The following is a 27,815-nucleotide window of genomic DNA, read 5'->3' on the forward strand; positions in this document are numbered from 1 at the left end:
GTGCAAGAATCTGCCCCAGTGTTAGAAAACTTTTATTTTAAATACTTTAGAAATCTCTTTCAGAGCAGTATAAATTAGTTCCTGTGTCAGGGCCCTCGTTCCCACATTTGCTTCTGGTGGTCCTGATGGGTTCGTGGAAAAGAGAGACCCCCAACTCCTGGTCAGTGGAACCCTTGGCCCCCCGCCTGGTGGGCTGAGCAGGCCCGTCTGGGGTTTGAGGTAGGGGAGGCTGAGGCCCCTGGGTTCCCACCGGAGGCTGGAGAACAAGCAGGTGTTTCTTTCCTTCACTGGTGCGTGGCGGGAGAAGGTCTCAGGCCTGCGCCCCAAAGCCGGAAGGATTCTGCTTCTGCCAGCGCCACAGATCTTCACCTGTGATGGGGGGAGGTGTGGGGTCAGGGTCCACGTCGGAATGCGGGGCTCCCGCCACCTCGGGCAGCCCAGGGTGGGCATGCCCAGACCCAGTCAGCCCCTTCCCAGCCCCTGAGCCGGTCGAGCCCCTGTCCCCACCATCCCTGACCTGTCCTCTTCCCATAGGCCTCCGGGGCCTGGCCAGGCCTGCCTTCCTGGCCTCGGGGGTCAGGCCAGCACCCAGGGTCAGGGGTTAGGGCTAAAACTCACACATCCTGTCCAGCCCTAAGGCTGCTGTCCAGCCCAGCTCCTTGAGGGCCAGGCTGGGGTTGGCATAACAGGCAGCCACGTCGCCTTCCCGCCGTGCCACCACCTTGTATGGGATCTGCAAGAGAAGGGGCAGCGGGAGATTGGCTGAGCCGGCCCTGGCGTCTCCCGCCCCGCTGCCGACCAGGCTCAGAAATGCAGGTGCAGGCACCCTGCGCTAACAGCACTAAGGCAGGTGGTGGAACCAGGCGGCGCTGGGATCCCCATCAGGGAGGCTAGTGGGAAGGGCCCAGCTCGCTGTGACGTTCCGGCCTACCTTCTGCCCGGAAGCCTTTTCCATGGCCTGGACCATCTGTAGCACCGAATAGCCCGTGCCCGTGCCCAGGTTATAGATCTGCCCGGGAGAGGAAAACGGGTTATGGAGGGGGGTGGACCAACTACCCCCTGGGCCCCATCTCCCTCACCAAATTCGCTTCTCCCTTTTCTCCCTACCCGACAGCCACACTGCTCCTTCAGCTTCCTCAAGGCCGCGATGTGGCCCTTGGCCAGATCCACGACATGGATGTAATCCCGGACACCTGCAGAGGAGGTGGTTGGGTGTGGGGGTTAAGTGTAGTCTCTGTCGGACCTCCCTCTCCCCCTGGCTCCCCCTCCTGGATCCTCCTGGTGCTGGGCTCACCTGTGCCATCCTCTGTGTCATAGTCATTGCCAAAGACATTCAGTGCCTCCCGTCGCCCAATTGCCACCTGGGGTGGAGGTCAGGTCAGCTCTTTCCAGGCCTTTGGCACCAGTTGTACCCTTCAATCCTATGGCCACCCCCTGACCTTCCCCTTCTCCCTTACCTGGGAGACATAGGGCATGAGGTTGTTGGGGATGCCTTGGGGATCTTCACCGATGCAGCCCGAGGCATGGGCGCCTATGGGGTTGAAATACCGCAGCAGCACCGCGTTCCAGGTCTGTGGGACACAGGTCAGATGATGGGGAAGGAGGCGCATGCTGTGCCCAAGCTGAATCCAGAGCTCTTTAGCTGCTTCCCCCGCCCCCAGGCCTAGTCTCTATCCCCGGAAAGCAGCAGGGGGTCAGGCCCACCCACTCCGTGCTGGGACTTTGGGCAAACCGCTGCAGCTTCCAGAGTCCTAGCTGGGGGTGTTCACGGGAGACCTTGAGTCCATGAGTGGAGCCAGGGCTGGGTCAAGCGTGCGTGTGTGTGTGTGTGTGTGTGTGTTGGGGCGGGGAGGGGGTACCCTCACCTTGTCTGCCCGGCACAGGTCCCGGATCATTTCCTCGATGAAGAACTTGGACTTGCCATAGGGGTTGGTACAGCCACCTGTGGGGTGGGCCTCATCCAGGGGCAGGTACTGGGGATTCCCGTACACGGTAGCCGAGCTGCTGAACACCAGGTTCTTCACCCCGTGGGCCCTCATGATCTAGTCACGGAGGAGAGGCATCAGTGGCCTCTGCCCCGCACTTAGTCCCACCCCCTTACTCCTTTACAGGTGAGAGGGGCTGAGGTTCGGGCACTCCCATTTATAGATGGGGAGACTGAGGCGGAGAAGTCAAAAGAGACACGTGTCCAAGGTGGTACAGCTTGGGCCCTGCCTGACTCTGCCCCCCAGGCCCTCATCTACCGTGTCTGGCGTGGCCTGCCTGGCCGGGGCCTCCCAGTGTCCGTGTCCTTGCCACACGTCTCACCTCCAGAAGCTGAATGGTTCCTGTCAGGTTAACTCTGTAATAATCCAGAGGCTTCTGCACGGACTCTCCCACGGCCTTGAGACCCGCAAAGTGGATGACTGCCATAAAGTGATGCTGCAGGTGCAAAGCCAGGGTCAGAGGTTGCTTTACAGGCCCTGGCCCTTGGCAGGGCCCCCTGCCTGCCTGCCAAGCACTGACCTTCTTGAAGAGACGCTGTAGGGCTGCCTGGTCCAAGATGTCCATCTCCTCAAACTCCACAGAGCGGCCTGTCAGCTCCTGAACCCGCTGTAGGCTCTCAGGCATGGAGCCCCTTCCTGGTTGGACACATGGAGACCGTCAAAGGAGAAGACGGGTCCTGGGTTCCCAAGGGACTAGCCTGATGTGTGTGCGCACGCGCACGCACACACACACACACACACACACACACACACACACCCCTAGTAGGTGAAGGTAGAACATAAGGTTTTCCTTCCGTCCCCGCCCAAAGCCCTAGCCCCCCACCCCTGTGCTCACCACGGATGGCATTATGGAAATTGTCAATGACCACAGGCAAATAGCCGGCCTCCAGCAGTTCCAGCACCGTGTGGCTGCCGATGTAGCCAGCGCCGCCTGTCACCAGCACCTTCTCTGCCATCGCACCTGGCGCAGAACACAGTGTCAGAGGTGGTCGAGATGGCCCACTCAGGGCCCCCGCCTAACGTCCGAGGGAGGCAGTAGTGTGTCTCAGCTAATAGGGTGGATCTGGAATCAGCCCTGGTCCGGGTCTGGACATCATCTCTTTCTGGCCTTAGGCCTTGGAAATCACTTATCCTCTCTGCCTCAGTTTCCATCTTTAGAAAATGGAGTTTATAACTACAAACATGATGTAATCGTGTGAGGCTTACGTGAGTGATTTGAAACGCCCACAATGTGGCACAGGTGGGGAGACTGATGCACGGGCACCACAATCCTGGTCCCAATTTACCGGTGATTGAGAAGATGAAACCTAAGGCCCCCAAGGTGTCTGGGGACTAGACAGTCCCGGCCCGAAGGACACACAGCCAGCAGCACTGGGACTCCCAAGAGCCCAGGAAGAGGTTCTGTCTGCTCAAATTCAGGCCTTCCCAGTCTCTCTGCCATCACTAGGTGTAAAGTGGCCCAGTGATTAATACCTCCCGCTCCAGGCAGCTCCCCTGACTCCCACAAGAGTCAGTTGGGAGGAAGCAGGAAATATACCAACTGGCCACAGGGTGGGGTCCTTTGCCAGGCCCACTGGAGCCCGACTCTGGGGCTGCAGCACCACAGTCCCGGAGTGGGCCCCAACCGCCCCAGGTCAGTCAGGCTGGCTCAGCCTCTACCAATGCATGCCAGGGCCAGCTGGGTCACTGCCCGCTTGGAGCTAAGGATGCCACCCAACTTTAGGCGGCACCGAGCCGGGCGCTGTAGACGTGGCCCTGGTCCCGACTCCACTGCCAGGTGTGCACCTCCGCCCTGAACAAACTCTGTGGGCAGAGAGGGGGAGTGGGCAGGCAACCCCAGACACTGAGGCCTTTCATTCGGTGTGGCCTGGCCCGCAGCCGCCTTCCTCCTGGCTGCCTCAGTCCCCCTCTGGGCTTATTCACTCCCACCCACTTGACTGCGCTCCTGCTGAGTGGCGGGCTCCTACCGGGCACTTCTGCATTTTTCTCCTTGTGTTCCCCCAACATCCTAATGAGGCAAGTGTTAGTGCTGGCACTTTACCGAGAAGGATACTAAGGTCAGAGAGGTCAAGTAATTTGCCCGAGGACACACAGCTACTATAGCCGCCCTAGAATCCGGATCTCCAGGTTCACAGCCAGCCAACCTCGCACTTCACCCTTCCCCCCATGGCTTCCCGCTGGACTCTGCTCCCGACGCCAAGACCGCCCCTGCCCCCACCCCGCCTCGCGGAAGCCCGAAAAGTGGTCGCGGAGGGGCCCCGGGAGGCAGGAAAGGTGGTGAGGTCGAACTCGCCCCGGACCGACGGAGTGACCTCGGTCGGATGTCGCCTCCTCGGTTTTCCCAGTCTGCAAAATGGAGGGGAGGAGGCGATGGGCGTCGGGCTGGGATGTGGGCCGTGGCTCCGAGGGGGCCGAGCTCGGAGCTCCCGGGTTGGGAATGAATGAAGTCGGGCCGCCCCGGCCAAGGCGGCGGGAGCTGGGAGCGGCACAGGCACGGGCGAGCCCGCCCTAGCGGGGCTCTGCCCGGAACGCGGCCCGGACCCCTGAAACCAACCCTCACTCCCCGCAGGCCACCCGGCCCCTCGCGAGCACTCTAGCCTTCCCCCCTCCTCCCCCCCCCCCCCCAGCATTCGCCTTGCGAACCTGTTCGGAACCTCGCGCCCCGCGCTGCTTCCAGCGGCGCCGCCTCCCGCGCTCGGCGCCCGGGTCCCTTTAAGAGCAGACAGCCCACCTGGTCCCGCCCCCTCCACGCCCCCAAGGAAACGTGTCACCGGGGAGTGCGCACTACGGGGCGCCGGGAGGACCAGGGGCGCCGCGACATCTAGGCGCCTGCGCGGCGCGGTCCGGTGTCGGAAGACGGAGGGGAGGCGCGGCCTGGCCCGGGGAGCTCGGCTCCGGGTGCCCGGCGGCTGTCCCGCGGCGGGAGCCACAGGCCGAAGGCGGGGCACCCCCCCCTTCCCACCACCCCCACCCCGCTCACCGCCCGTTCGCCAGCCTCTCTGCACTGCCCCGCCTGTTCTTCCGAGCCAGCCTAGCGGGAAATCAGCGACGGCGTGCAGCCCAGGCCCTAAGGGGCGGCCGCCCAGAGGCCTCGGGCTCTGGGAAGTCTGGTTCGAGAACCACCCAGAGAGCTGGAGGGCAATCGGAAGCTCGGGCGGACGCCGCAGTGCTCGCTGCGCTCAGCACCCGCACGGACCACTGGGGACGGTCCGTCCGCACCGTGCCTGCCACAGTGGACTAGAAGACGGTGTCGTGCTTCTGGTGAAAGTAGGGGCAGGGCTGGGGCACTGTGCGTAGAAGTCCTGACGACCCGAAAAAACAAGCCGTGCCCAGCCCGGAATGCCCTGGTCCAGCAAGGACGACTGACGACGGTAGCGCCGGAAATGGAGCCCAAGGCGCCCGGACCCGCGCCTCCCGGCTCTCAGGGCCAAGAGCCTCAGAAACCACCTCTCCGCGGGTTTCTGGCCAGACCTGAACGAGCCCAAAGTCACTGATTTCCAGTTATTATGAATTTGGCGCCCGGGTGGGGAAACGGAGGAAACCCAGAGGCCAGTAAACCAGCTCAAAGTCTCCATTTTCCTCTCAGGATGCCATGTTGTAAAGGTGGTTTATTCCCCACCAGTCTCCCCCATTCGTACACACATCTGCACAACGGAATACCTGAATGCTTCGTGTCATTAAACCTTTAATTACATAAGCGCTTTTCGAAAATCATGCTCAGAGTGGAGATTTTCCAGAGATGCCACAGTTGGCAGTGGCCACCAGAGAAGCTCAGCCCTTGCCCCCTCTGCCGGCTTGGGGAAAACTCCACGCCCCTTTGCTCTACAGAGTCAACGATGGCCCCAGGGCCATGGCAGGGTCAAGCTGTGTAGTGTAGCTAGCTGACAGATTTCACCCAGAGATGAGGCCGGAGCACCAGGGAATGGGTTCCAGGGGACCCCCAGGCATTCAGCTCCTGGCGGGGGGGGGGGGGGGGGGGGGGGTGTTCATTGGGCAGGGAGACCTACAGCCCCCAAGGCTTCTCACTCACACCTGGGTCTGGCAAGGAGGCCTGAGGCCAAGCAGCTCCTGCCCTCCTGCCTCCCTTCTGCAGGAGCCCTATGCGCAGACCCCCCCCCGGGAGGTGCCTGCTCCTGTGAATTTCATTCCCATTTCCGTGTGCCCCTCTTTCCCACATTGTCCCCAGCGCTTGAGGCAGCAAAATGGCTCAGAGTTTACAGGTAGCCTGAGCCACTTTGGAGCAGGTTTTTCTGTTCAAGGCTTGGCAGATAAAGGCCCCAGCTTCCAGGAGCTTCTGGAGGTTCACACCCTTGGAGAAACAAGTGAGACGATGCACTAAGTCATGACCTGCCTTCAACACCCAGGGAAACAGACTGGACAGAAAGCGGATACCGAGAAAGTGAAGGTGAAGACAGACCGGGTCTTGTTCCTCTTCTGGTGGGACCCCGACTGCCCACAAGACTGTATCCTTGTGCCACCGGGGGTTATCCCTGTGACTCTCCTTGTATGTGGAAATGGTTTCTAGTGCTCTGCCACCAGGGCAGGAATCTGGTCAGTCCTGTTCGGTACCCCATCTCCAGCACCCAGCACCGGGCCTGGCCTGCAGTGGTCAAAAACTCCATATTGAAGTAATAAAGACCACAGGCGGAGAGCTAGGACAAAAACACCAGCTCAAAGGGCCACCCTGGAAACCTCTGTTCATCACGGTAGCTCTCATCCACTGATGCATTCTATGCTCTCAGCCCTGGGCTGCCCATTCTCCCATTTTCCCATCGAAGCCTAACAGCCCTAGGAGACAGGTGCTGTTATCATCACCATTTCTTAGGCCCAGGGAGGTGAAACAATTGTCAGGTCACACAGCCCGTGAGTGACAGGAGTAGGTTTTAAACCGAGTTCTATCTGGTCCCAAAGCTCAGACGTGGTACTGCTTCCAACCCACCACTGAGGGCTCTTAACTGACTCTGATGGAACCCCGGGAAGGGCTGGCTACCTCTGCCCTCATTCTACACGGAGTGAAACAAAGGTTTGGGGGGAAATGACTCAGGTAATGGATGTGACTCCTTTCAGGGCCCTTTCCCTACACCTTGGTGACTCCTCCAACTGACTGTCCAATTGAGAGCCTGGCCTTGTGGCCTCCATCAACCACACTCTGCTACCTCAAAAACATACAATAGGTGTTCCTGGGTGGCTCAGTCGGTTAAGTTTCTGACTCTTGGCTTTGGCTCAGGTAGTGATCTCACGGTTCGTGGGTTCAAGTCCCACACTGGCCTCCACGCTGACAACACAGAGCCTGCTTGGGATTCTGTCTGTCCCTCTCTCTCTGCCCCTCCCCTGCTCATGCGCACTCTCTCTCAAAATAAATCTTATATTGGAAAAAAAAGTACAATAAAACATCCCTAACCCCCTGGAAGCCTTGCCCTCTTAACTGCCCTCCCTACCACCACCCCCCCCAAAAAAAAAACCCAAAAAGAAAAACAAAAAAAAAAAAAAAACTAAAAACTATCAGCTTCTGTCCTCTGGCTTCAGGGAGACCTCTAGTCAGTTCAGGGTTGTCGCCACCAGGGGGCAGGCGTGCTTACCGTGTGAATGCCCAAGCCAGACAGCATGTAGACAAGGTCCTCAGTGGCCAAGTTTCCTGATGCCCCCTGTGCATAAGGACAGCCTCCAAGTCCTGCCACAGAGGCGTCCACAACACTCACTCCCATCTGGAAACACAAGGGGTTGAAACATGGCTGTCATTGCGGGGACCAGGGCCCTACAAAGCCAGTCTTTGCAAACCTCCCAATCAACTGCTGGCTGAAATTCCACTGAGAGTTATTCTTTCCTTTGGCTAAAAATTCTCTTACTGTTCCTCCTCCTAGTTCATGGAACAGTGTGAATCTTTTTTGTGGACACTGTTTCCTCTACCAGGGGTATCATCCCTGGTTCCTTGCATGCTGGACTCCTCACCCTGAAAGGTCTCCTCATGCTCTTCCTGGACACAGACCTAAAGGAAGTACCTCCCACTGCTGAGATTTCAGACCCCTGTTGTTTACTGTGATTCATTTATCCACCCCTCCTCCCCTGCCCAAGGCTGTTCTCACTTCACGTTGGACCTCTAACCCCAGAAGGCCTTATCCCACAGCCCTGAGTCAGTACTGCCCACTTGCCCCTTTCCCTCTCCTCAAACCTCCCAGACCTTAACCTGGATACCCACAGTGGAGAAAACAGACCCAGAAAGTTACAGAGTCATGTGGCTTAGAGACGTGAGCTTCTAAGAGATAAGAGGGGAAAAAAAAGAAGAAAAAGAAAGGAGAAACAAAGGAAAAAAAAAAACAACAACCCAAAGATGGCCCAGGATTGCTTTAGCTAACATAAAGAAATAGGTCAGACCTTGACCAATGTGAAGGCAAGGTAGCTTGCAGTCAGGCACTCAGAACTCTCCTTCTAGGGCTGGCCAGTCCAGGGAATCCTTCTGGGCCAGCCCACAGGAAGCAAACCTCAAGGGAAACCCAGCCTGAGGCCTCGGTTCAATCTTCGGGGAACAGCATGCAAGGCTCCAGTGGAGTGACCTTTGCCTACCCCTACTTCCGGTCTCCTCGTGTGCTCCCCGGCAGCCCTGTGCACACTCCCCGGGCCAGCGGATGCGTCCTCCCTGAACCCCACCTCAGCCTTACAGTGGAGGGCTGCCTAGTCAGCTTTTCACTTCCCTTTTCAACTGCTCACCTCTTCACAGCCTCCGAGCCTCATTCAAGCCTCTTCTGGCAAATCCTCTCTGGCCTTCCTGGCTGGGATGGAGGCCTTCCTCAGCCTTGTGCTTCCTCTCTTCCTGTGATCTGTCATAATGCACGAAGGCTACCACAAAACTGCCTTGGCTGTCTCCCCTAAGGCCCTTTTAGGCGAGGATCACATGTCTGTGTCCATGGTGGCCGGGCAAGGGCCCGGCACACAGGTAATCAGTGAGAGCTTATTGAAAGAATACATGAACCTAGCTGGCCTGCCACTATGCCCTTTAGGAGAATGGACACAGGTCTTTCTCCCAGGACATGCCCTGATTACCTGCAGGGCCATCAAGGTGTTGGCCAGGGCCTGGCCATAGGTGTCATGGCAGTGGACGGCCAGGGCAGCCACGGGCACCTCATACATGACAGCGGACAGCATGTCCTTCATGATCCCAGGGGTGCCCACGCCGATGGTGTCCCCCAGGGAGATCTCATAGCAGCCCATGGAGTACATCTTCTTGGTGATCTGGGGAAGCAAGCACGCAGTACTTGGAGGACACTGGATTCTCCAGGTACGGGGCCCAAGACTTCAGACGCAGGGATTCTTGGCCTATGCAGAACATCTCCACGTCCCAAACACTAAATTCCTGTCACATCATAGGCCCCTTACGACTTTCTGAATGGCAGTGACAATAACCTTTCTCCTCATTAGGTTGCTGAGACGTGAGGGAGCAGGGCCAGCCGCTGGAGCAACCCCGGGCTGTGACCCTGTGCCTTCCTCCCCGCCGTGCCTCGGACTTCGGTCCTTCACTTCCGACCTCCACACCCTGTGCCACAGCCAAACTGGACCCAGGACCATGGGTTCCTGTCACGTAACTTTATCCTCAGCAAGATCTGTCACCTCGTGGGTCTGAGGTGCTAGTTATATATTGTCAATAGAAGTATACAACTGTTTAAACTTTTAGAAGCCCATTTGCAAATCCCTAAAACCACTGAAAATCCAGGGCAGCGTGTGCCCCGCTTGAGGAGATGCTGCCCCACCCTGCACTGCAGAGAAGGCGGAGGGGATGACAGGGCCGGGGACGCAGCGGATGCTCGGCCGAGGTGCGCCAGGGGGATGGAAGGGCGAGCCCCCGCCGCCCGGGCAGCAGGCCGAGGACGACCCGTGGGGACGGAGGCCGCAGCGAAGGAGCAGGCTCTGGTGTGAGGGACACTGGTGGCCGTTCCAGTTTGCCCGCTCCCTGGCTGGGGGCGCCGGCGAAGGGCCGACCCTCTCGGAGCTTCCATCTCTGCTTCTGAGAAATGGCGACGAGCCTTCGTGGGCTGCGGTGAGGACTGGCGGGACCGGCGGCCGAGACGCAGCGTGCAGCCGCCGCCCTCAGCAGGCACCTGCCCCGACGCTCCCCACGAGAGTGGGGGCACAGCAGGTGGGGCTGAGACCTAGCTGCACCATCTACAACCTGTGCGGCAAGTTGTTTAGTCTTCGTTTCCTCGCCTGAAAAACGGAGTAACACTAACACGACCAAATTTGCGGGGTGACTTTGAGGGCTAAGGGGTGTGAGCTCTTGGGTGGCTCAGACTCAGTTCCCACACCGTGCTCTTCTCAGTGCTGACTTGGTTACTGCTCAGAGGACGCCAAGGACGCGGCCTCCCCAACCGCTGCAAGGAACCGCAGGCACCCCGGGGGAGGAGCCCCTCCACAGATCACCTCAATTATCACCAGTCCACTGACCAGACTGGAAGCCGCATCACAGGTTTTCGGGCTGGGGCAGAAGGTGGGGGCTTGAGAGAATCCAAGCTGCACTGGGAGGCGGGCTGTGCTCCCAGGGGGAATGAAGGAAGGAGCTGGGTGAATGAACGACATCAGTGACCCACCAGGAAAGGGTGGTGAGGAGAACCTCAGGGGCAGGCAAGGGAGACGACCCTCGGAAAACCCCCGCCCCGATACACACACACACCTCAGCTACTTTAGCCGGGGAGATCTTCCCTTCATAGGGGCATCCAAGCACACAGGAGACATACCTGTGGGAGGACAGGGGAGGTATGGTGTCAGTTCCCCCGAGCTCCTTGGCCAGCAGAGCTGACGCAGGGTCGAGGGTTGCTGTTTCACATACATCCCTGGAGTGGGGCAGGTCAAACGTCTGGGTGAAAGGCGAATTCAAGGATGTGGAGTCAGAATGGTCATGCTGTGTCACGCCAGGAGGGGGCAGGGGAGAGCCAGGGCAGGGAGGGGACTAAAAGGCACAGTTCAGGAAGCTGGGGCTGCTCAGGCCTGAGGAGAGAAGCCAGAGAACAGCCGGGAGAAGCCGGGAGAGGGCAGTATGACAGGCCCCGGAGCCACAGGGTATGCGGCCCCTACTCACAGGAGGGGGCCAAGCACAGATGAAACCCAAGTAGGAACAGAAGGGCTGGGCTGGCCTGAAGGCCAAGGATCAGCTGCTCCGGTGAGCTACTCGAGGAGTCATACACTCATTTACTCAACTGATATCTACTGAGTTTCCCACTAAGTGCCAGGCACTGGGTCATGTGGTGAGCAAGACGCCAAGGTCCCTACCCTCACGGAGTTTGTTTCCAGTTAGGGAGAGAGCCAATAAAAGGGCAACCCAAGGGGTGGATGCGATCATCTCTGAGTGACTGCTGTGAGGGGAAGAACGGGGAAAGTGACAGGAGCAGCTACAGGCGGTCCATGGCAGCCTGGGTGGCCCGGGGGAAGGGGGGGCGGACCTCTGGGGCTGTGATGTGGGAGCTGGGGGTGGGGCAGGAGAGCTGCTGGAAGAGCATTCCGACAGAGAGAAGAGTGGTGTGGAGGCCCCAAGATGGAGGAATGGGGGTGTTCAAGCCACAGAACAAAGGACAAACAGCCAGGGCTCACAGAGCAAGGGGCAAAGGGCAGCCTGTGGCTGGAGAGGTGGGCACAGGCCTGATCATGGCGACTTGCAAGCTGTGGGAAGGAGGCTGGGCCTCTGGACCTTGGGGGGCTTCTGTTCCCACCTGCCCTGTTGGAGCTAAGGCTCCACTAAAACCTTAGAGTCTAGCACACTTTTCTGCATGTTAGAGGCATAACAAATGTTTGCTGGATAAACAGTTTCTGCCTCAAAGATCTCAGTGCATTTTCCCAATTCCATTGCCTGCCTTGTTCTCCAATCACTGCCAAGCAAGGCGAAGAGACAAGATATGCTGGGGAAAGAGCACAAGCTTAGAGTCAGGCAAACCCCACGAGGCCCTGCTTCCCCATTCACCCATCCACCCATCCACCCTTTCCTTCCTGAGCACCCCCGAGCGCTGGCCCTGGGCTGCGGGAGGGAGCCCACCAGGGACTTCAGGATGTGGGCTCTGCCCTCACGGGGAGCATAGTCTAGCGGGGGTGGGAGGCGGGGAGAAGCTAACACGCAGCTAAATGTTATGTCAGAGGATGTCTGGGGGGCCATGGGAGCCTGGATGAGGGGCACTAACTCCAGTAGGGGGGACAGAGAAAGTTTCCTGGAGGAAATGGCCTCCCAGAGGGGATGTGAAGGGTGAGCAGGAGTTAGGACATAGGAGCAAGAGAGTTCAGTCTATGGAAAGCACATGGAAAGGCCCAGAGGCCAGACAGTGGGAGCATGTGACACAAGGAAAGAAGCCGCAGTTGGACTGGAATGCAGCATACAGAGGAAGCAGGACTGGACGGGGAAGTGAACAATGACGTTGCAGAGAGAGGCAGGGTCTTGTAAGCCTGCTGAGAAGTCCAGGGTTGGGAGTCACTGAAAGGTTTTAACCAGGGAGTGAGGTGATCGCTTCTGAAAGAACACTCTGGCTGCAGTGTGGATAGTTATGTGACCTCATAGCACTCCCCAGCCTTCCTGAGCCAGTTTTGTCAGTGGAAGTAGGGACCATCTTCCTTGCTGAGTGACTGTGAGGTCAGTTAGATCTAACACATGGACAGTGCCTGGCACTCCTGCTGTTAAAGATGTGATGTTGGGGCGCCTGGGTGGCTCAGTCAGTTAAACGTCTGACCAGCTCAGGTCATGATCTCACAGCACAGTTCTGTGCTGACAGCTCAGAGCGTGGAGCCTGCTTCAGTGTCTGTGTCTCCCTCTCTCTCTGCCCCTCCCCGCTCACACTCTGTGTCTCTCTCAAAAATAAACAAACATTAAAAAAAAAAAAAAAAAAAAAGATGCGATATTGGAGGGATGCCTGGGTGGCTCAGCTGGTTAAACGTCCAACTTCAGCACAGGTCATGATCTCATGGTTCATGAGTTCAAGTCCCACGTCGGGCTCTGCATTAATGGTGAGGAGCCTGCCTAGGACGGTCTCTTTCCTGCTCTCTGCCCCTCCCCTACTTGTGTGCACACACATGCTCTCTCTCTCAAAATAAATAAACTTAAAAAAATACATATGAGGTTGGAGACCTAGAGGCCGAGGGGATTCTTCTGACATGTGAGAGAAGAGGGTGGTGGAGCCAGGATTAATCTGGCCTCCGCAAACCCCAGTTAGTGTCCTGTCCTGATGGATTCCTCTGGTGACCTGCCCACAAAACCAGGTTTGGAGAAAGCACTTGCCAGGATTTCTTCTGACCACATCTACTTGAGGAAAGATGGCTAGGTGTGGAGTGTGGGCTGCCTGCACCCAGGATAAGGAGTTTGTGGGGAGGAGGGTGTTGAGTCAGAGGCTGGCCCCATTCCAGAATGGTGCCGAGGGAAAGGCACTGATGTGGTCTCACTCACCCACGCACAGGGATACCAGCGGCCCGAGCCGCCCTCAAGATTTCATCAGAGCGCTGTAAACTCTCATCAATGGAGCAGTTGGTGTTCTTCTTAGTGAACTGCTCCGAGGCAGCTCCAAAGATGCTCACTTCCTTGGCTCCAGCAGCAACCTGCCAAGAGCCGGGTGAGCTCCTGTCAGCCTTTTTCCCTTCGAGGAACACCAGCGTGGCAAACACTCTGGTCTTATGGCAAATTTTATAATGTATGAATATTATGGGTTGAATTGTGTCCCCCCACAAAAGATTTATAGAAGTCCTAATCCCTAGTACCCCAGAACGTGGTTTTATTTGGGAAAAGGGTGGGTGTATACGTAATCAGTTAAGGGGCACCTGGGGGGCTCAGTCGGTTGAGCGCCCGACTTCAGTTCAGGTCATGATCTCGCGGTTTGGGGGTTCGAGCCCCGTGTCCTGCTCTGTGCTGACAGCTCAGAGCCTGGAGCCTGCTTCGGATTCTGTGTCTCCCTCTCTCTCTGTCTCTCCCCGCCCCCCCCCCCCCCCCACACTCTGTCTCTCTCTCCTTCAAAAATAAACATTAAAAAAAATTAAAAAAAAAAGTTATCAGTTAAAATGAAGTCATACTGGTCCCTACTTCAGTAGGACTGGTGTCCGTCTCAGACGGAGGCCATGTGAAGACACACACAGAGGAAATGGCCGGTGAAGACGGAGGCAGAGAGAACAGAGTTGTCCTCCCAGTCGTCAGAAGGAACCAACCCTATTAACACCTTGATTTCACACTTTTGGCCTCCAGAGCTGTGGAGAATACATTTCTGCTGTTTTAAGCTGCCTAGCTTTTGGTATTCTCTTATGGTAGCCCTAGGAAATTGACACTGTGAATTAGATCTTCATTTAAAAAGACACCACCACCTGGGGTGCCTGGGTGGCTCAGTCGGTTAAGCTTCTGCTTCTTGATTTCGGCTCATGTCACGATCTCGCAGTTTTGTGAGTTCGAGCCCCGTATCAGGCTCTGTGCTGGCAACACGGAGCCTACTTGAGATTCTGTCCTTCTCTCTGCTCCTCCCCTGCTTGCACTCTCTCTCTCTTTCTCAAAAATAGAGAATTAAAAGCTTAAAAAAAAACCCCACCACCACCCGTGGCCTTCCCCCAAAGGCCAACACTACCACTGCCATCACTGCCCTGCAAATCACCCTGAAGGACAGTTTTCTGCCTAAATTCAGAATCAACATCCCCAATGATGCTTTTGTCCTAACTTGTAAGAAAGTTAGCAGATACGAGCAACCACTGTGGGGAGCACGATTCCCTTTCTCTAAAGAGGAAACGTGTATTTTTTTTTTTTTTTTCAACGTTTTATTTATTTTTGGGACAGAGAGAGACAGAGCATGAACGGGGGAGGGGCAGAGAGAGAGGGAGACACAGAATCAGGAAACAGGCTCCAGGCTCTGAGCCATCAGCCCAGAGCCCGACGCGGGGCTCGAACTCACGGACCGCGAGATCGTGACCTGGCTGAAGTCGGACGCTCAACCGACTGCGCCACCCAGGCGCCCCGGAAACGTGTATTTTTTAAAAAAAAAAAAAAAATTTTTTTTTTTTCAACGTTTATTTATTTTTGGGACAGAGAGAGACAGAGCATGAACGGGGGAGGGGCAGAGAGAGAGGGAGACACAGAATCGGAAACAGGCTCCAGGCTCTGAGCCATCAGCCCAGAGCCTGACGCGGGGCTCGAACTCACGGACCGCGAGATCGTGACCTGGCTGAAGTCGGACGCTTAACCGACTGCGCCACCCAGGCGCCCCAAAAGAGGAAACGTGTATTAACAAGAGCTAACATTTATTAAGCACTTACCTTGTACCAGGCTTTTGCTAAGCAATATAGGTGCATTCTATCCTCTGAAATCCTCCCAGCATCAGGTAACCATGATTAGCCCTATTTTACAGGCCGAACCTGAGGCTCAGAGAGATTAAGTAGCCGGTCAAGATCAGAGAGCTGGGGGTGGCAGGGCCCGGTCTGTCTGACAGTGCTCATCGTTACTGGAGAAAGCCCTTCAGACAGACATCCCACAACAGGAACTGGGGCTCAGGGACAAGACAGGGACCGATGCTGTCTATCTCATTTCAGAGGCCCCCGCCATCAAGCTAGTCTCTTACCGCTGCCTGGAAGCCTTTGATATTCGGGGTCAGGACTGGGTAGTTGATGCCAGGAAATTTCTGGATGCCCTTCAAGACTTCAGCATTGTCAGCCATCTGGAAGCCAAAGGAGACAATGCCAGGTCACTGCCAAAGGGAGGCAGAGAGCTCAGGTACAGAAAGCGTTTTTATCACAAGATCTCTGTTGTCCAGAACCCCTGGAAAAGAAGTCCTTTTGCAGAGCCGCGTCTTCCAGTGCTTTACTATTTGTTTTGCACTGATGGGCCAGAAGGCTCCTCGGTGCAGGTAATTCCCCCAATTCCTCCATATGGCTAATACTGTCAGCTTTACATAAGCAGGAAAAGCAGCAATGATGCTACCAGCCATTTAATGAGAACATACTCTGTGTTATTTACTACTCAGGTAAACAGGATCTTTCTTCCCACTTGATTGTTTCTGTGAAGCAGCAGTTGTCCTTCCCTTTTACAAACACAGACACCACATCTCTAGACAGGTCTAGAGATTCTAGACTTCCAGAGGCAGAAGAGACCTGAGAGGTCACCGTCAACCTGGAGAGGGGAAGATTTCACCAAGATCCCCAAGCAAGGAAGGGGCAAGCCTCCTCCTTATGTTCCTGTAAGTCACCTGAGACCAAGCCAGAGATCAGGAGACCTCTGTTCCCAACTTCTACCTACTTTCAGGGCAAATGCAAAACTTTACACCTCTTTCATCTGAGAAATGCCTGTTACTGAGGGCTGGGGCTCACCTGGGGAACCCACTTGGGGGACACAAAGCTGGTGGCTTCTATAACAGGGAGTCCTGCTTCAGAAAGCATGTCTATCAGCTTGATTTTTGTAGGAGTAGGCACAATATTCTGTAGAGGAGACAGAAACACCAGAAAAGACAGGTTAGCAAAGCTGGGAATACAGTGGTCTCAAAATGCAGTGCCTGTTAGTTCAAAGCTCTACTTAAAGCATGCACTTCACTATCTCAACTTCTAAGCATGAATGAATTCACACGTAATCCTTGCCAGTAGGTGGGGTACATCTTCAAGTTCTACAGATAGCATTTTGCAGTGGAGGCAACTTCTCGCCTGAAAACGTGTAAATATTTACATGGAAATGATAATTTTTCTGCCTTAAAGGCTTTTTCTTAACTGTTAATTTATGAACCCATCATAAGCAAATTGAGATCAATGTGCGATGGCTCGAAAGGGCAGAGATGACTAACTCTCTGGGTCCTAGGAGATGGGGCCCCTAAAGTATCACACTGCCCCCTTTCCCACCTCCCAACTGGCTCAGGGCCTCATCCTCACATGGTCAGCCTACTGCTTCTTTCTTTCCCTCCCCCACCACGCCTAGTTGCTCCACTAGGTTCTATGGATCCCCCTTTCCAAATCCACTATCATTCTCCCATGTATATTACGGCATGGCCTCACTCTACCAATTCATCCCACATGGAATCCTTCTAAAACAGTCTCTATTGTTTCACTCTCCTGCTCAAAAGCCTTCTATGGCTCCTTAGTACTTACAGGTTTAGGTAAAAAATCCAAGAACTCAGTCCTTCTCACCAGGCCCGTCCACCCCAACCCCCTAATTTCTCTCCCAATGCTTTACCTTAATTCATTCCATCATTTTTAAGAGCCCTCCATGTTCCGGGGATTGTGCTAGGTGCTAGGGATACAGCAGTGAGCAGAACAGAAACGATTCTGCCCTCACAGAGCTTACAGTTTATTGTCAGAAATAAGCTCTCACTATTAAAACTTGGCTTTTCAAAAAGAAGAAAGAAAGAAAGAAAGAGAAAGAAAGAAAGGAAAGGAAGAAAGAAGGAAAAAAAGACATTTCTGATTGAAAAAATAATACATGATTATTTCAAAAAACATGCCAAAACCAGAAGAAAACCATCCTTAAAATCTCCCAGAGGTAACAACGGTAACACTCTGATAATGTAGCTTTCTAGATCCATGTAATCCAATACATTAAACACTAGCTATATGTGATTATTTAAATTGACATTAATTTAGGTTACATAAAAACAAACTTTCAGTTCTCCAGTCACACTAGTCACTTTTGTTTTTTCTTTCTTTTCTTTCTTCCTTTCTCTCTTTCTTTCTTTTCAATGTTTACTTATTTTTGAGAGAGAGAGAGTGGGGGCACATGTGTGAGCAAGGGAGGGGCCAAGAGAGAGGGGGACAGAGGCTCTGAAGCAAGCTCTGTGCTGACAGCAGACAGCCCGATGCGGGTCGTGCACTCACGAACCATGAGATCACGACCTGAGCCAAACTCGGACGCTTAACTGACTGAGCCACCACAGCACCCCACGTTAGCCACATTTCAAGTGCTCGATAGCCACATGTCCAGCACAGCTCACATCTACGACGTTTCCATCTTCACAGAAAGTTGTACTGGACAGGACAGTTCTAGACTCTTTTCTAGGTAGATGTTCCCACACACATATAAACTTTTTTGTTTCTTACGTAAAAGTGTAAGATTAAAGAATATACATATTATCTTACCATCAGCTTGAGTCACTTAATATACACCTATATTAGTAACAACTTCATAATCCATTTTATGAAGTCATTTAAGTACTTGATCTAACATTCCCCACACTGAGCATTTAGGTGGCTTCCAACTGTTCTGTTGTTACAAGGGGGTTGGAAGGAACATGTCTAAGGCTAAATCTTTGCATGTGGCCTTCTTTACTTCCTTTGAATAAGTCCCCTTGCGTGGAATTGCTGGATAAAAGGCATGCTCTCACCTTCACTCTACTCTCCTGCGGTCTGCCCCACTGGGCCTTGAGATGTTCCCACTGGGGACACCACACCTGTCGCTCCACCAATTTAGATTGCTTTACCGTCACAGGTGCCTGCCCGGCCTCCTGGACTTTGGCTGGGACAATCGTGTCTTGCATAGCTCTGTCCGTCCCGGCTGTGCCCACCACAGGGAACTCTTACTGCTTGAAAAACCTCTTTTGGATGATTTCCATCTTTACCTTTTCATTTTGTAGTCCGTCTCGGGCACCAACTTCCACAATTTTCACTTGCTTTGGGAAAGTATCCGCAGAAGAGGTGCTGACCTTTGGTTTAAAAGAGGAAACAAAAAGTAACCAGAAGAGATTGTCCCAAGTCCCCAGGGGGACAGATCTAAAAGAATGGATCCACCTTCACTGAGACAAGAAGCAGTATTTCTCACTGAACAGTAAATATTTCTCACATTTGGTTCATTTTAGAATTGAGAACAGAAAGAACAAAAATGTTTCACTGAGGAATGGGCAAGAGATTCATGCTCCTAGTAAAAGTCCATTTCCAACTGTCTGTCAGCGGAGCATTTAGGTTGTTTCTTACACAAACCTATTTGCCCCTCCTAAACTTAGAAGTCCCCAAACAGAACTGTTTAAATTCTCCTGAAGCCCCATCTGACTTCATGCTTTCTCAGTAAAAATCATCACATACATTCTACTGCTTAAGCCAGAAACTTGACTCATCCCCTGACCCCACTCACCGCGGGCTAGAAGGTTATCATTTGGCTCCTGCTAATCCCAGTGAACTCATTACTTGTTTCTACTGTCCCACACCCCCCCACCTCCCAGTGAACCCATTACTTGTTCCCACTGCCCCACCTTCCCCAGTGGGGTAACTACACTGCAGTCCCAATGGCCTTCCTCCCACAGCAGGGCCTCGAGGGTTACTGTTCCCTCTGCCCAGAATGCTCGTCCACATCTGGCTTCTTCTCACCTTTCAGCCAGATGAGCCTCTTCTGACCACTCTTTGTAAAGCTGCCAATCCCCTCACCCTCATCATTTTCCATATCAAAACAGTAATTCCTTCAGAGCACTGCAAATAATGCCTACTCAATGTTTCCCCAGTAGAATATAAGCTCTATGAGGCTCAGTCTCGACCTACACTCCATCCCTTGTGTTTGGCACTGTGCTTGGCACACAAAGCAGGCACTCATTAAAAAGTTACTGAAACAACAAATAAATGCATGAAGGGGCATAGCTGCCCCAGAGGAGGGCAATTACTAGGTATGGGGAGTAGTTAGTCTTAGACTTCGTGGGGTTGGGGGATAGAGGAGGACTTGTTCTGTTAGTCATAGGCTGAGTGATGACAAGGAAGGGGCTTGAGGGGAGAGGACACCAACAGCTGAAGACATTAAAAAAAGTCCTTGAGTCTCCTCCATTTAAAGTCTGCCCCAAATCTTCCTCTCCTTGCCACCAAGTAATACGAGGCTTTTCTCCCCTCTCTCCTCTGTTCTTCTTAATACTACAACTCTTCAAATTAACTTCATGTTACCATAATTAATCTGGATAAACATACTGCAATGAGGCCGCGGGAGAGAAGTGCATTGGGTAATCTGCTGAGGATCGCCAACTCCTGAAACCCTTAAGGAAGGAAACATTCCCTGCTATGAATCAGCTAGAACTTGAACAACTCACCTGAACTGGCCTTGCTTTTAGTCAGAGACTAAGGCGATGAGCCATTGAATTTCATGAAGTCAATAGGCTAGGTTGGAAGGTCTCTGCAAGTTGAATGCCACTACAACAGGGATGTTCAGCCTATGCTAGTCCATTGCCCTAAATTGATCCCATTGGAATGTAAGCTGCATGAGGCAGGGACTTTGCTTTATCCATTGCCGTATTTCCAAGGCCCTGGGACATATACGGGTTTGATAAATAACTGCTGGATGTCGTTGAAAGCACGCAAGACCTGCTTCCAATGTCCTTTTACTAGAAAAGAACAGACTCAATTCCACTTCCTTCCCCATAACAACTCTTCACATAATAAAATAATAATTCACATTTATTAAGCATTTAATATTTGCCAGGCACTCATCAGCGCCTTTTACACATTAACCCATAGCATCCTCTCAACCTCATTAGGTCGGCCTATTACAATCTCCTTTTTCCTGTGAAAAATGTGAAGCCCAGAGATTAAATAACTCTCCCAAGGTCATATGGTTAACTGACCCACTGATCGATATCTGAACCTGGCAATGTAGACGTACAACGCTTGCTCTTAACCCCTAGGCCACATTGCCTCTTTGCCACTTTTCTGTCTCCACTCCACCCCCCCCCCCCCCCCCAGTCTTCTACTTGTCTTGGTTAATCACCCAGTTCATTCCCTCTGTACAGCTCTGCCCAGAGATGATCTCCTCTAACCGCAGAAGTCCTGGGCCAAGCCTCCTGAACTACGGCATACCGATACCAACAGTTAATAACAACTAAAGTCCAACGCTAACTTCAGGATCAGTACCGCATTGAGTACCTCCAGGGCAGGGACTATCATCATCTCAACTCCATACAGGAAGAAGCAGCCTCGGAAAGATTAGCCAAAATCACACAGCTAGCAAGTGAAGAAATCTGACCTTGAACCATCTGCTTCTGCTATCAACCCTATGCTAGTAACCCCACGAAGGGCCTATTACCACCACGTCATTACACCAGGAATTTTTTTTCACAGCACGTTGATACCCACCATCTCATTTAATTTTATTTTTCAAGTTGGAAGTACCATCTCTACTTTACGCATTAATAATTGGTAGGGATGGGTGGCCTAGCGGACATTAGAGTGGTTTTCCCAGGGGCCCACTGCCAAGACAGTGTAATTTTCCCCACCTTACACTTCTAACTCTTCCTAAACAATCTAAGGCAAAAATAACACAACTGACTTATCCCTTACTATGACCTAAAACAACGTCAAATGCTTTACCTACATTTTCCTTCCACTCCAAAGAACGCTGAGGTAATGTTTACCCAAGTTATAGACGAGAAAACGGAGGTTTAGAGAGTAAATAATTGTCACTCAATTTAGAAAGGGGCAGAACCACTGGGCACCAGAGCTCTAACTCTAACCAAAACAATTTATTCAACCCCTTATTCAACTAGGTCTCCTACACTTTCCCTCCACTCACTGAGCAGGAACATCAGGCTCGAATATGCCCAAAGTACGATTCCAAGGGAATCACAAATAGTCTTACGCGATCCCAGTCCTACTTGGCACGCTAGGATGGCTCTCCAAGCGTCCCCAAATGCAACCAGAGCTGGCAATGCCGGCGGAGGGAGAGCGAGGACCTTGCTTTCTCCGCTCGGAACTGGAAGGGTATTCGTGATTTTCGCTACTGAGAAGCCTGGCAAGGTCGGAAGCTCGGAGGGACGAGGTGCTAGGGTCGCCGGGAAGAGGCCCAGATCTCCATGACCCGGGCAAATCGTTCCCTATCTCCGGGCCTCAGTTTCCCTGTGCCCCTCAAGGGATTTGGGCGGGACAAAGAGGATCCATGACTCCAAGACCCTCCTCCCGACGGTGGCCTGAGGAGCTGTCCGGCTTCGGCTCTCAAAGAGCAGCCGCCACGGGCCAGGGCCCCGAACCCGACGGTGCCTGCAGGGCCACCCCTCGGTGGGCCGGGGCACTTACAGCCCGGAGAGACGCCAAAACCATCAGTCTCCGCGGCAGGACCTTCCTCATTGTCGCCATCTTGGCCCAGCTTCCCCCGCGGACCTCGGCTGAGTCTCACGTGACCGCCAGCCGCCAGGTGGGCGTGCCCCTGTCTTTGGGGCGGGGCTTCGGGTGCGGCAGAATGACACCCTCAGCTGACCCTGTTTCCAGTTTGTTTTTCTTTCTTCTGGCCTGCTGTTCCTTATCCATTACGTTTTCTGAGTGCCTTCTACTTGCCATGGAGAAGTGAGGCTAGGACTATAAAGATGAACAAAAATTAATCAAGGGGTTTGGAGTCTGGGAGCTGTAGGAAGACATTAATAATCACATAAATAGTGGCATAATTACTACCTTTAGCAGTAATCACGAATACCCTTCCAGTTCCGAGTGGAAAGTAATAAGATGAAGCATTACTATTTGCCATGCCCAGGTCTGAGTTCTTTGCACGTATTAACTCTTTCATCACGACCTCCAGGATTCAAATGCAGGCAGTCAATGAGAGAGACAGAGTGCGCGTGAGCATGAAACATCCTTTGATTTCATACCTTGAGAATGAGTAAGATTTGTCCAGGTAAAGAGGACACAAGAAAAGCTTTCCAGAGAGCAATCCATATGCAAAGGCCCTGGGGCAAAGAAATTGAATGCTTAGAGCAGTGTTTTTCAAAATGCATGTTGTACCCCATTAATGGGTCATAACGTTAATCTAGCAGGTGCCAACTTTTTTAAAAAATAGAAAAAATTGGAGAAAATAGTAGTAAAGCTAAGTACTGCTTTGCACATCTTTTGTTTGTTGTTACATATGTCAACTAGGTTACAATGTAAATTAAATTTCTTACTGTAGGCTGTAATTTAGAAATGTTTGAAAAACACTGTTTTAGAGAGATAAGAAGGCCAGAATGACCACAGAGCAAGGATGGGACTTTCTACTAAGATGGGAGAGATTGACAGGGACCATACCACTGGCTTTGGAGAACACATTAACAGCTATCCTAATAACAATGCATTTGATGGGTTTTAAGCAGAGAGAGATGATCAAATTTCCATTTAGTGAAAAGTCACTGTGGCTACTGGGTGGGTGGTATCCAGCTGGTAAATGTACTAACTGGCATTCCTACGGGAGTCAGAGAAGGCACTGTCCCTGCCATCAGGGGGCTCAGATTTTAGCTAGGGAAAGAACATGACCTGATAAGTGTTCTGTTATGCTTCCATAGTACCAAAAATTTCCTCAGCACCACAAACTACTCCCAGAGTTCTCAAACCTGCAGCTAACGGACAGAATCAGACCTCAAAATACTAGCACGGCATTTAATTTATTTTAAAATATTTATTTATGATTTTCATGACTGTTATGACATATTTATTTTTGACTTTCAGGAATTGTGCACTGAAAACTATAAACAAACTGTAAACAATTCCTGAAATTAAAGAAGACAGAAATAGATGGAAAGGTATCTCATGTACATGAATTGGAAGACAATATTGTTAAGATGTCAGTATTATCCAAAGTGATCTGCAGATTCCGTGCAATCCCTATTAAAATCTCAATGATGTTTTTTGAAGAAATAGAAACATTCATCCTAAAATTCATGTGGAACCTCCAGGGGCCCTGAATAGCCAAAACAATCTTGGGGAAAAAAAGCACAAAGTTGGAAGACTGACACTTTCTGATTTCAAAACGTACTATATTAATAAAAACACTGTGGTACTGGCATAAAGGAAGACATATAGATCAGTAGAATAGAATAGAGAACCAAGAAAGAAACCCTTGTATATATGGTCATATAATTTTCAACAAGGATGCCAAGATCATTCAGTGGGGGAAAAGGACAGTCTTTTCAATAAATGATGCTGGGAAAATTGGATATCCACATCGGAAAGAACGAAATTGGACCCTTACTTCACACCATATACAAAAATTAACTCAAAATGGATCAAAAATCTACACGTAAGAGCTAAAACTACAAAACTCTTTGAAGAAAACATAGGGGAAAAGCTTCGTGACATTTGAGTTGGCAATGATTTCTTGAGTATGGCACCAAAATCATAGGCAGCAAAAGGAAAAACAGAGAAATTGGACTTCATCACTTTTGTGCATCAAAGAATACCATCAAGAATGAAATAATAACCCACAAAATGGGAGAAAATATTTGAAAATCATATATCTGATAAGTGCTTAATATCCAGAATATTCAAAGAACTCCTAAAATTCAGGAACAAATAAACATCTCAAAAATGGCAAGAATGTGAATAGACATTCCTCCTAGGAAGATGGTGTTTGCCAAAGTAGAGTGGTTACCAGAAGCTGAGGGGAGAAGGATATGAGGCATTATTGTTTAATGGGTACAGAGTCCCAGTTTGAGAAGATGAAAACATTCTGAAGATGAATAGTGGAGATGATTGCACAACAATGTGCCTTAATGCCTCTGAACTGTATACTCAAAAGGGTTAAAATAGTAAACTTTATGTTGTGTACGTTTTACCTTAATAAAAAAGTGCACACACGCTCACCATACGATGACTGTTCTTAGGCAAAGCATGCCATTGCCAGTTCCTGTCCCCACCCCTCCTAATTATTATCACAGATGGTCTGATTCACTCATTCCCTGTCTGTCTCCTGAAAGCACTTGTTAGTAAATTCTGCAAATGTAAATTACTTACAAGCCCAGCTCTTAGGTGAATGCCTAAAGGGCAGAGACTTTAATTGATTGTTCACTGTGGTGTCCACAATACTAGGTACATGGCTGGCACTAAATACTTACTGAATGAGTAATACTAGCAAATGTACTTGAGTCCGCTCAGGGTCACTCTCAGTTGGAATCTTATTTTAACTCAAATATGAGAGAGGAAAAAAAAAAAAAACAGAAAAAAACACCAAGTAAGTAGAGTGAAGAATAAAATAAAAGGTACAAATTTGAATGAAAGAGGGAAGAAGTTACAACTGAGAGAGGATCATCCAACCAAAAAAAAAAAAAAAAAAAAAGGAAACTGGCTCTTTGAGACTAAAAACAGTGCCAACGCCATATGACCACACTGATTAAAAAAAAAAAAAAAGAAGCACGAATAAACAAGAGGACAGAATTAAAGACACTGCACTGTTGAGTTTACAAATTTATGGACAATAAATCTGAAAACTTGGTTGAAATGGATTTCCTAGAAAATTATAACTTTCAAAAGTGGCTCAAAAATAAAATCATCTTCACATCCATAGAATGGCTACAATCGGGACCCCTGGGTGGCTCAGTCGGTTGAGCGTCTGACTTCGGCTCAGGTCATGATCTCACAGTTCGTGGGTTCGAGCCCCACATCAGGCTCTGTGCTGACCTCTTGCTCAGAGCCTGGAGCCTGCTTCAGATTCGGTGTCTCCTCTCTCTGCCCCTCCCCCGCTCACGCTTTGTCTCACTCCGTTTCTCAAAAATAAAGAAATGCAAAAAAAAATTTTTTTTCAAATAAAATAGAATGGCTATAATCAAAAATACAGAAAAAAAAAAAAAAGACAGATAATAGCAAGTGTTGATGAGGACAGGAAGAAACTGGAACTTTCGTAGATGGCCCGTGGGAATGCAGAATGGTACAAAGCACCCTGGAAAAGTTTGTCTGTTCCTCTAAAAGCTAAACACAGAATTACTATATGATCCAGCAATTCTACTCCTAGTTACGCATCCAAAATAAATGAGACACAGGAAGTCAAAGAGATAACTTGCATGTCAATGTTCATAGCAGCATATTCACTGTAGTCAAAAGGTCTAAGCAATCCAACTGTCCATCAATTGGTGAATGGATAAAAAGAATGTGGTATACACATACAGTGGAACATTTTCCAACCTTAAAAAGGAATGAAGTTTTGATACAGGCTGTACTACGAATAAACCTTGAAATACTATGCCAAGTGAAATAAGCCAGTAACCGAAGACAAATATGATTCTACTTACATGAAGTATCTAGGAAATTCACAGAGACCAAAAGTAGAATAGAGATAACCAGGGACCGGGGGCACCTGAGTGGCTCAGTCAGTTGACTTTCAGACTCTATTTTGGCTCAGGTCATGATCTCACAATTTGTAGCATCAGGCCCTACCTTGGGCTCTGCGCTGACAGCGAGAAGCCTGCTTGGAATTCTCTCTCTCTCTCTTCCTCTCTCTCTGCCCCTCCCCTATTTATGCCCCTCCCCCTCTCTCAAATAAGTAAACATTAAAAAAAAAACAACAGGGGCTGGAGGAGTGGGGATGAGAGGGATGGGGACTTATTGCTTCAAGGTTTCAGAGTTTCTGTTTGGAATAATAAAAATCTTAGAAATAGTAGTTGCACAACACTGAGGAAGTACTAAAAGTCACTGAAAATTATACGCTTAAAAATGGTTGACGGAGGGGCGCCTGGGTGGCTCAGTCGGTTAAGCGTCCGACTTCAGCCAGGTCACGATCTCGCGGTCTGTGAGTTCGAGCCCCGCGTCGGGCTCTGGGCTGATGGCTCAGAGCCTGGAGCCTGTTTCCGATTCTGTGTCTCCCTCCCTCGTTCATGCTCTGTCTCTCTCTGTCCCAAAAATAAATAAACGTTGAAAAAAAAAATTAAAAAAAAAAAAGAAAAGACTGTCCTTTTCCCCCACTGAATGATCTTGGCATCCTTGTTGAAAATTATATGACCATATATACAAGGGTTTCTTTCTTGGTTCTCTATTCTATTCTACTGATCTATATGTCTTCCTTTATGCCAGTACCACAGTGTTTTTATTAATATAGTACGTTTTGAAATCAGAAAGTGTCAGTCTTCCAACTTTGTGCTTTTTTTTCCAAGATTGTTTTGGCTATTCAGGGCCCCTGGAGGTTCCACATGAATTTTAGAATGAATGTTTCTATTTCTTCAAAAAACATCATTGAGATTTTAATAGGGATTGCACGGAATCTGCAGATCACTTTGGATAATACTGACATCTTAACAATATTGTCTTCCAATTCATGTACATGAGATACCTTTCCATCTATTTCTGTCTTCTTTAATTTCAGGAATTGTTTACAGTTTGTTTATAGTTTTCAGTGCACAATTCCTGAAAGTCAAAAATAAATATGTCATGTCCTGGGGCGCCTGGGTGGCGCAGTCGGTTAAGCGTCCGACTTCAGCCAGGTCACGATCTCGCGGTCCGTGAGTTCGAGCCCCGCGTCGGGCTCTGGGCTGATGGCTCAGAGCCTGGAGCCTGTTTCCGATTCTGTGTCTCCCTCTCTCTCTGCCCCTCCCCCGTTCACGCTCTGTCTCTCTCTGTCCCAAAAAAAATAAATAAACGTTGGAAAAAAAAATGGTTGACGGAATACTACGTGGCAATGAGAAAGAATGAAATATGGCCTTTTGTAGCAACGTGGATGGAACTGGAGAGTGTTATGGTAACTGAAATAAGTCATACAGAGAAAGACAGATACCATATGTTTTCACTCTTATGAGGATCCTGAGAAACTTAACAGAAGATTGTGGGGGAGGGGAAAACAAAAAAAGGTTAGAGAGGGAGGGAGCCAAAACATAGGAGACCCTTAAAAACTGAGAACAAACTGAGGGTTGATGGGGGGTGGGAGGGAGGGGAGGGTGGATGATGGGTATTGAGGAGGGCACCTTTTGGGATGAGCACTGGGTGTTGTATGGAAACCAATTTGACAATAAATTTCATATTAAAAAAATGGTTGAAATGATGAATTTTATGTTATATATATATATATATATATATATATTCATAATAAAAAAAGTTAAAAAAAAGAGTTACCATATGAACCAACAATTCCACTCTAGGTACATATGCAAGAGAAATAAAAACATATGTCCAGGGCGCCTGGGTGGCTCAGTCGGTTAAGCGTCCAACTTCGGCTCAGGTCATGATCTCACAGCTTGTGAGTTTGAG

General features: G+C 50.9%; 2 protein-coding genes across 5 annotated transcripts; both read right to left on the reverse strand.

Annotated features, from left to right (window-relative positions):
- Positions 1 to 14: 14 nt before the first annotated feature.
- On the reverse strand, positions 15 to 7,676 carry GALE (UDP-galactose-4-epimerase). Of its 4 annotated transcripts, none has more exons than XM_045482157.1 (11): positions 7,565 to 7,676; positions 2,821 to 2,946; positions 2,506 to 2,621; positions 2,308 to 2,421; positions 1,866 to 2,042; positions 1,458 to 1,571; positions 1,295 to 1,361; positions 1,108 to 1,193; positions 932 to 1,009; positions 619 to 733; positions 15 to 369 (listed from the first exon to the last, which is right to left on the reverse strand). In XM_045482157.1, the coding sequence occupies exons 2-11, from the start codon at positions 2,939 to 2,941 to the stop codon at positions 311 to 313; spliced, it is 1,047 nt and encodes a 348-aa protein (XP_045338113.1). In that variant the 5' UTR covers positions 2,942 to 2,946; positions 7,565 to 7,676; the 3' UTR covers positions 15 to 310. The 4 variants fall into 4 exon arrangements, with proteins under 4 accessions (XP_045338113.1, XP_045338109.1, XP_045338110.1 ...); XM_045482153.1 differs by lacking the exon at positions 7,565 to 7,676 and adding an exon at positions 4,629 to 4,747; XM_045482154.1 differs by lacking the exon at positions 7,565 to 7,676 and adding an exon at positions 4,298 to 4,546.
- On the reverse strand, positions 5,651 to 22,053 carry HMGCL (3-hydroxy-3-methylglutaryl-CoA lyase). Its single transcript, XM_045482158.1, has 9 exons — positions 21,921 to 22,053; positions 18,503 to 18,586; positions 16,275 to 16,382; positions 15,530 to 15,625; positions 13,390 to 13,538; positions 10,645 to 10,708; positions 9,024 to 9,212; positions 7,565 to 7,690; positions 5,651 to 6,294 (listed from the first exon to the last, which is right to left on the reverse strand). Exons 1-9 carry the CDS (start codon positions 21,978 to 21,980, stop codon positions 6,193 to 6,195), a joined length of 978 nt encoding a protein of 325 aa, XP_045338114.1. The 5' UTR covers positions 21,981 to 22,053; the 3' UTR covers positions 5,651 to 6,192.
- Between the last annotated feature and the right edge of the window lie 5,762 nt (positions 22,054 to 27,815).

Source organism: Leopardus geoffroyi, chromosome C1 (genome assembly GCF_018350155.1).
Source record: "Leopardus geoffroyi isolate Oge1 chromosome C1, O.geoffroyi_Oge1_pat1.0, whole genome shotgun sequence".
Lineage (NCBI taxonomy): Eukaryota > Metazoa > Chordata > Mammalia > Carnivora > Felidae > Leopardus > Leopardus geoffroyi.

What these genes read in the sequence shown, in the direction of transcription:
- GALE (XM_045482157.1), bottom strand. Translation starts at nt 2,941, where the DNA reads ATGGCAGAGAAGGTGCTGGTGACAGGCGGCGCTGGCTACATCGGCAGC. An exon ending in AGGAGCAGTGTGGCTGTCGG is followed by an intron (nt 1,010 to 1,107) that starts GTAGGGAGAAAA and finishes TCTCCCGGGCAG; the next exon opens with ATCTATAACCTGGGCACGGG. An exon ending in AAAAGGCTTCCGGGCAGAAG is followed by an intron (nt 734 to 931) that starts GTAGGCCGGAAC and finishes CTTCTCTTGCAG; the next exon opens with ATCCCATACAAGGTGGTGGC.
- HMGCL (XM_045482158.1), bottom strand. Translation starts at nt 21,980, where the DNA reads ATGGCGACAATGAGGAAGGTCCTGCCGCGGAGACTGATGGTTTTGGCG. An exon ending in CCCCGGCTAAAGTAGCTGAG is followed by an intron (nt 9,213 to 10,644) that starts GTGTGTGTGTGT and finishes TTGCTTCCCCAG; the next exon opens with ATCACCAAGAAGATGTACTC. An exon ending in CTGGCTTGGGCATTCACACG is followed by an intron (nt 6,295 to 7,564) that starts GTAAGCACGCCT and finishes TGTTTCTCCAAG; the next exon opens with GGTGTGAACCTCCAGAAGCT.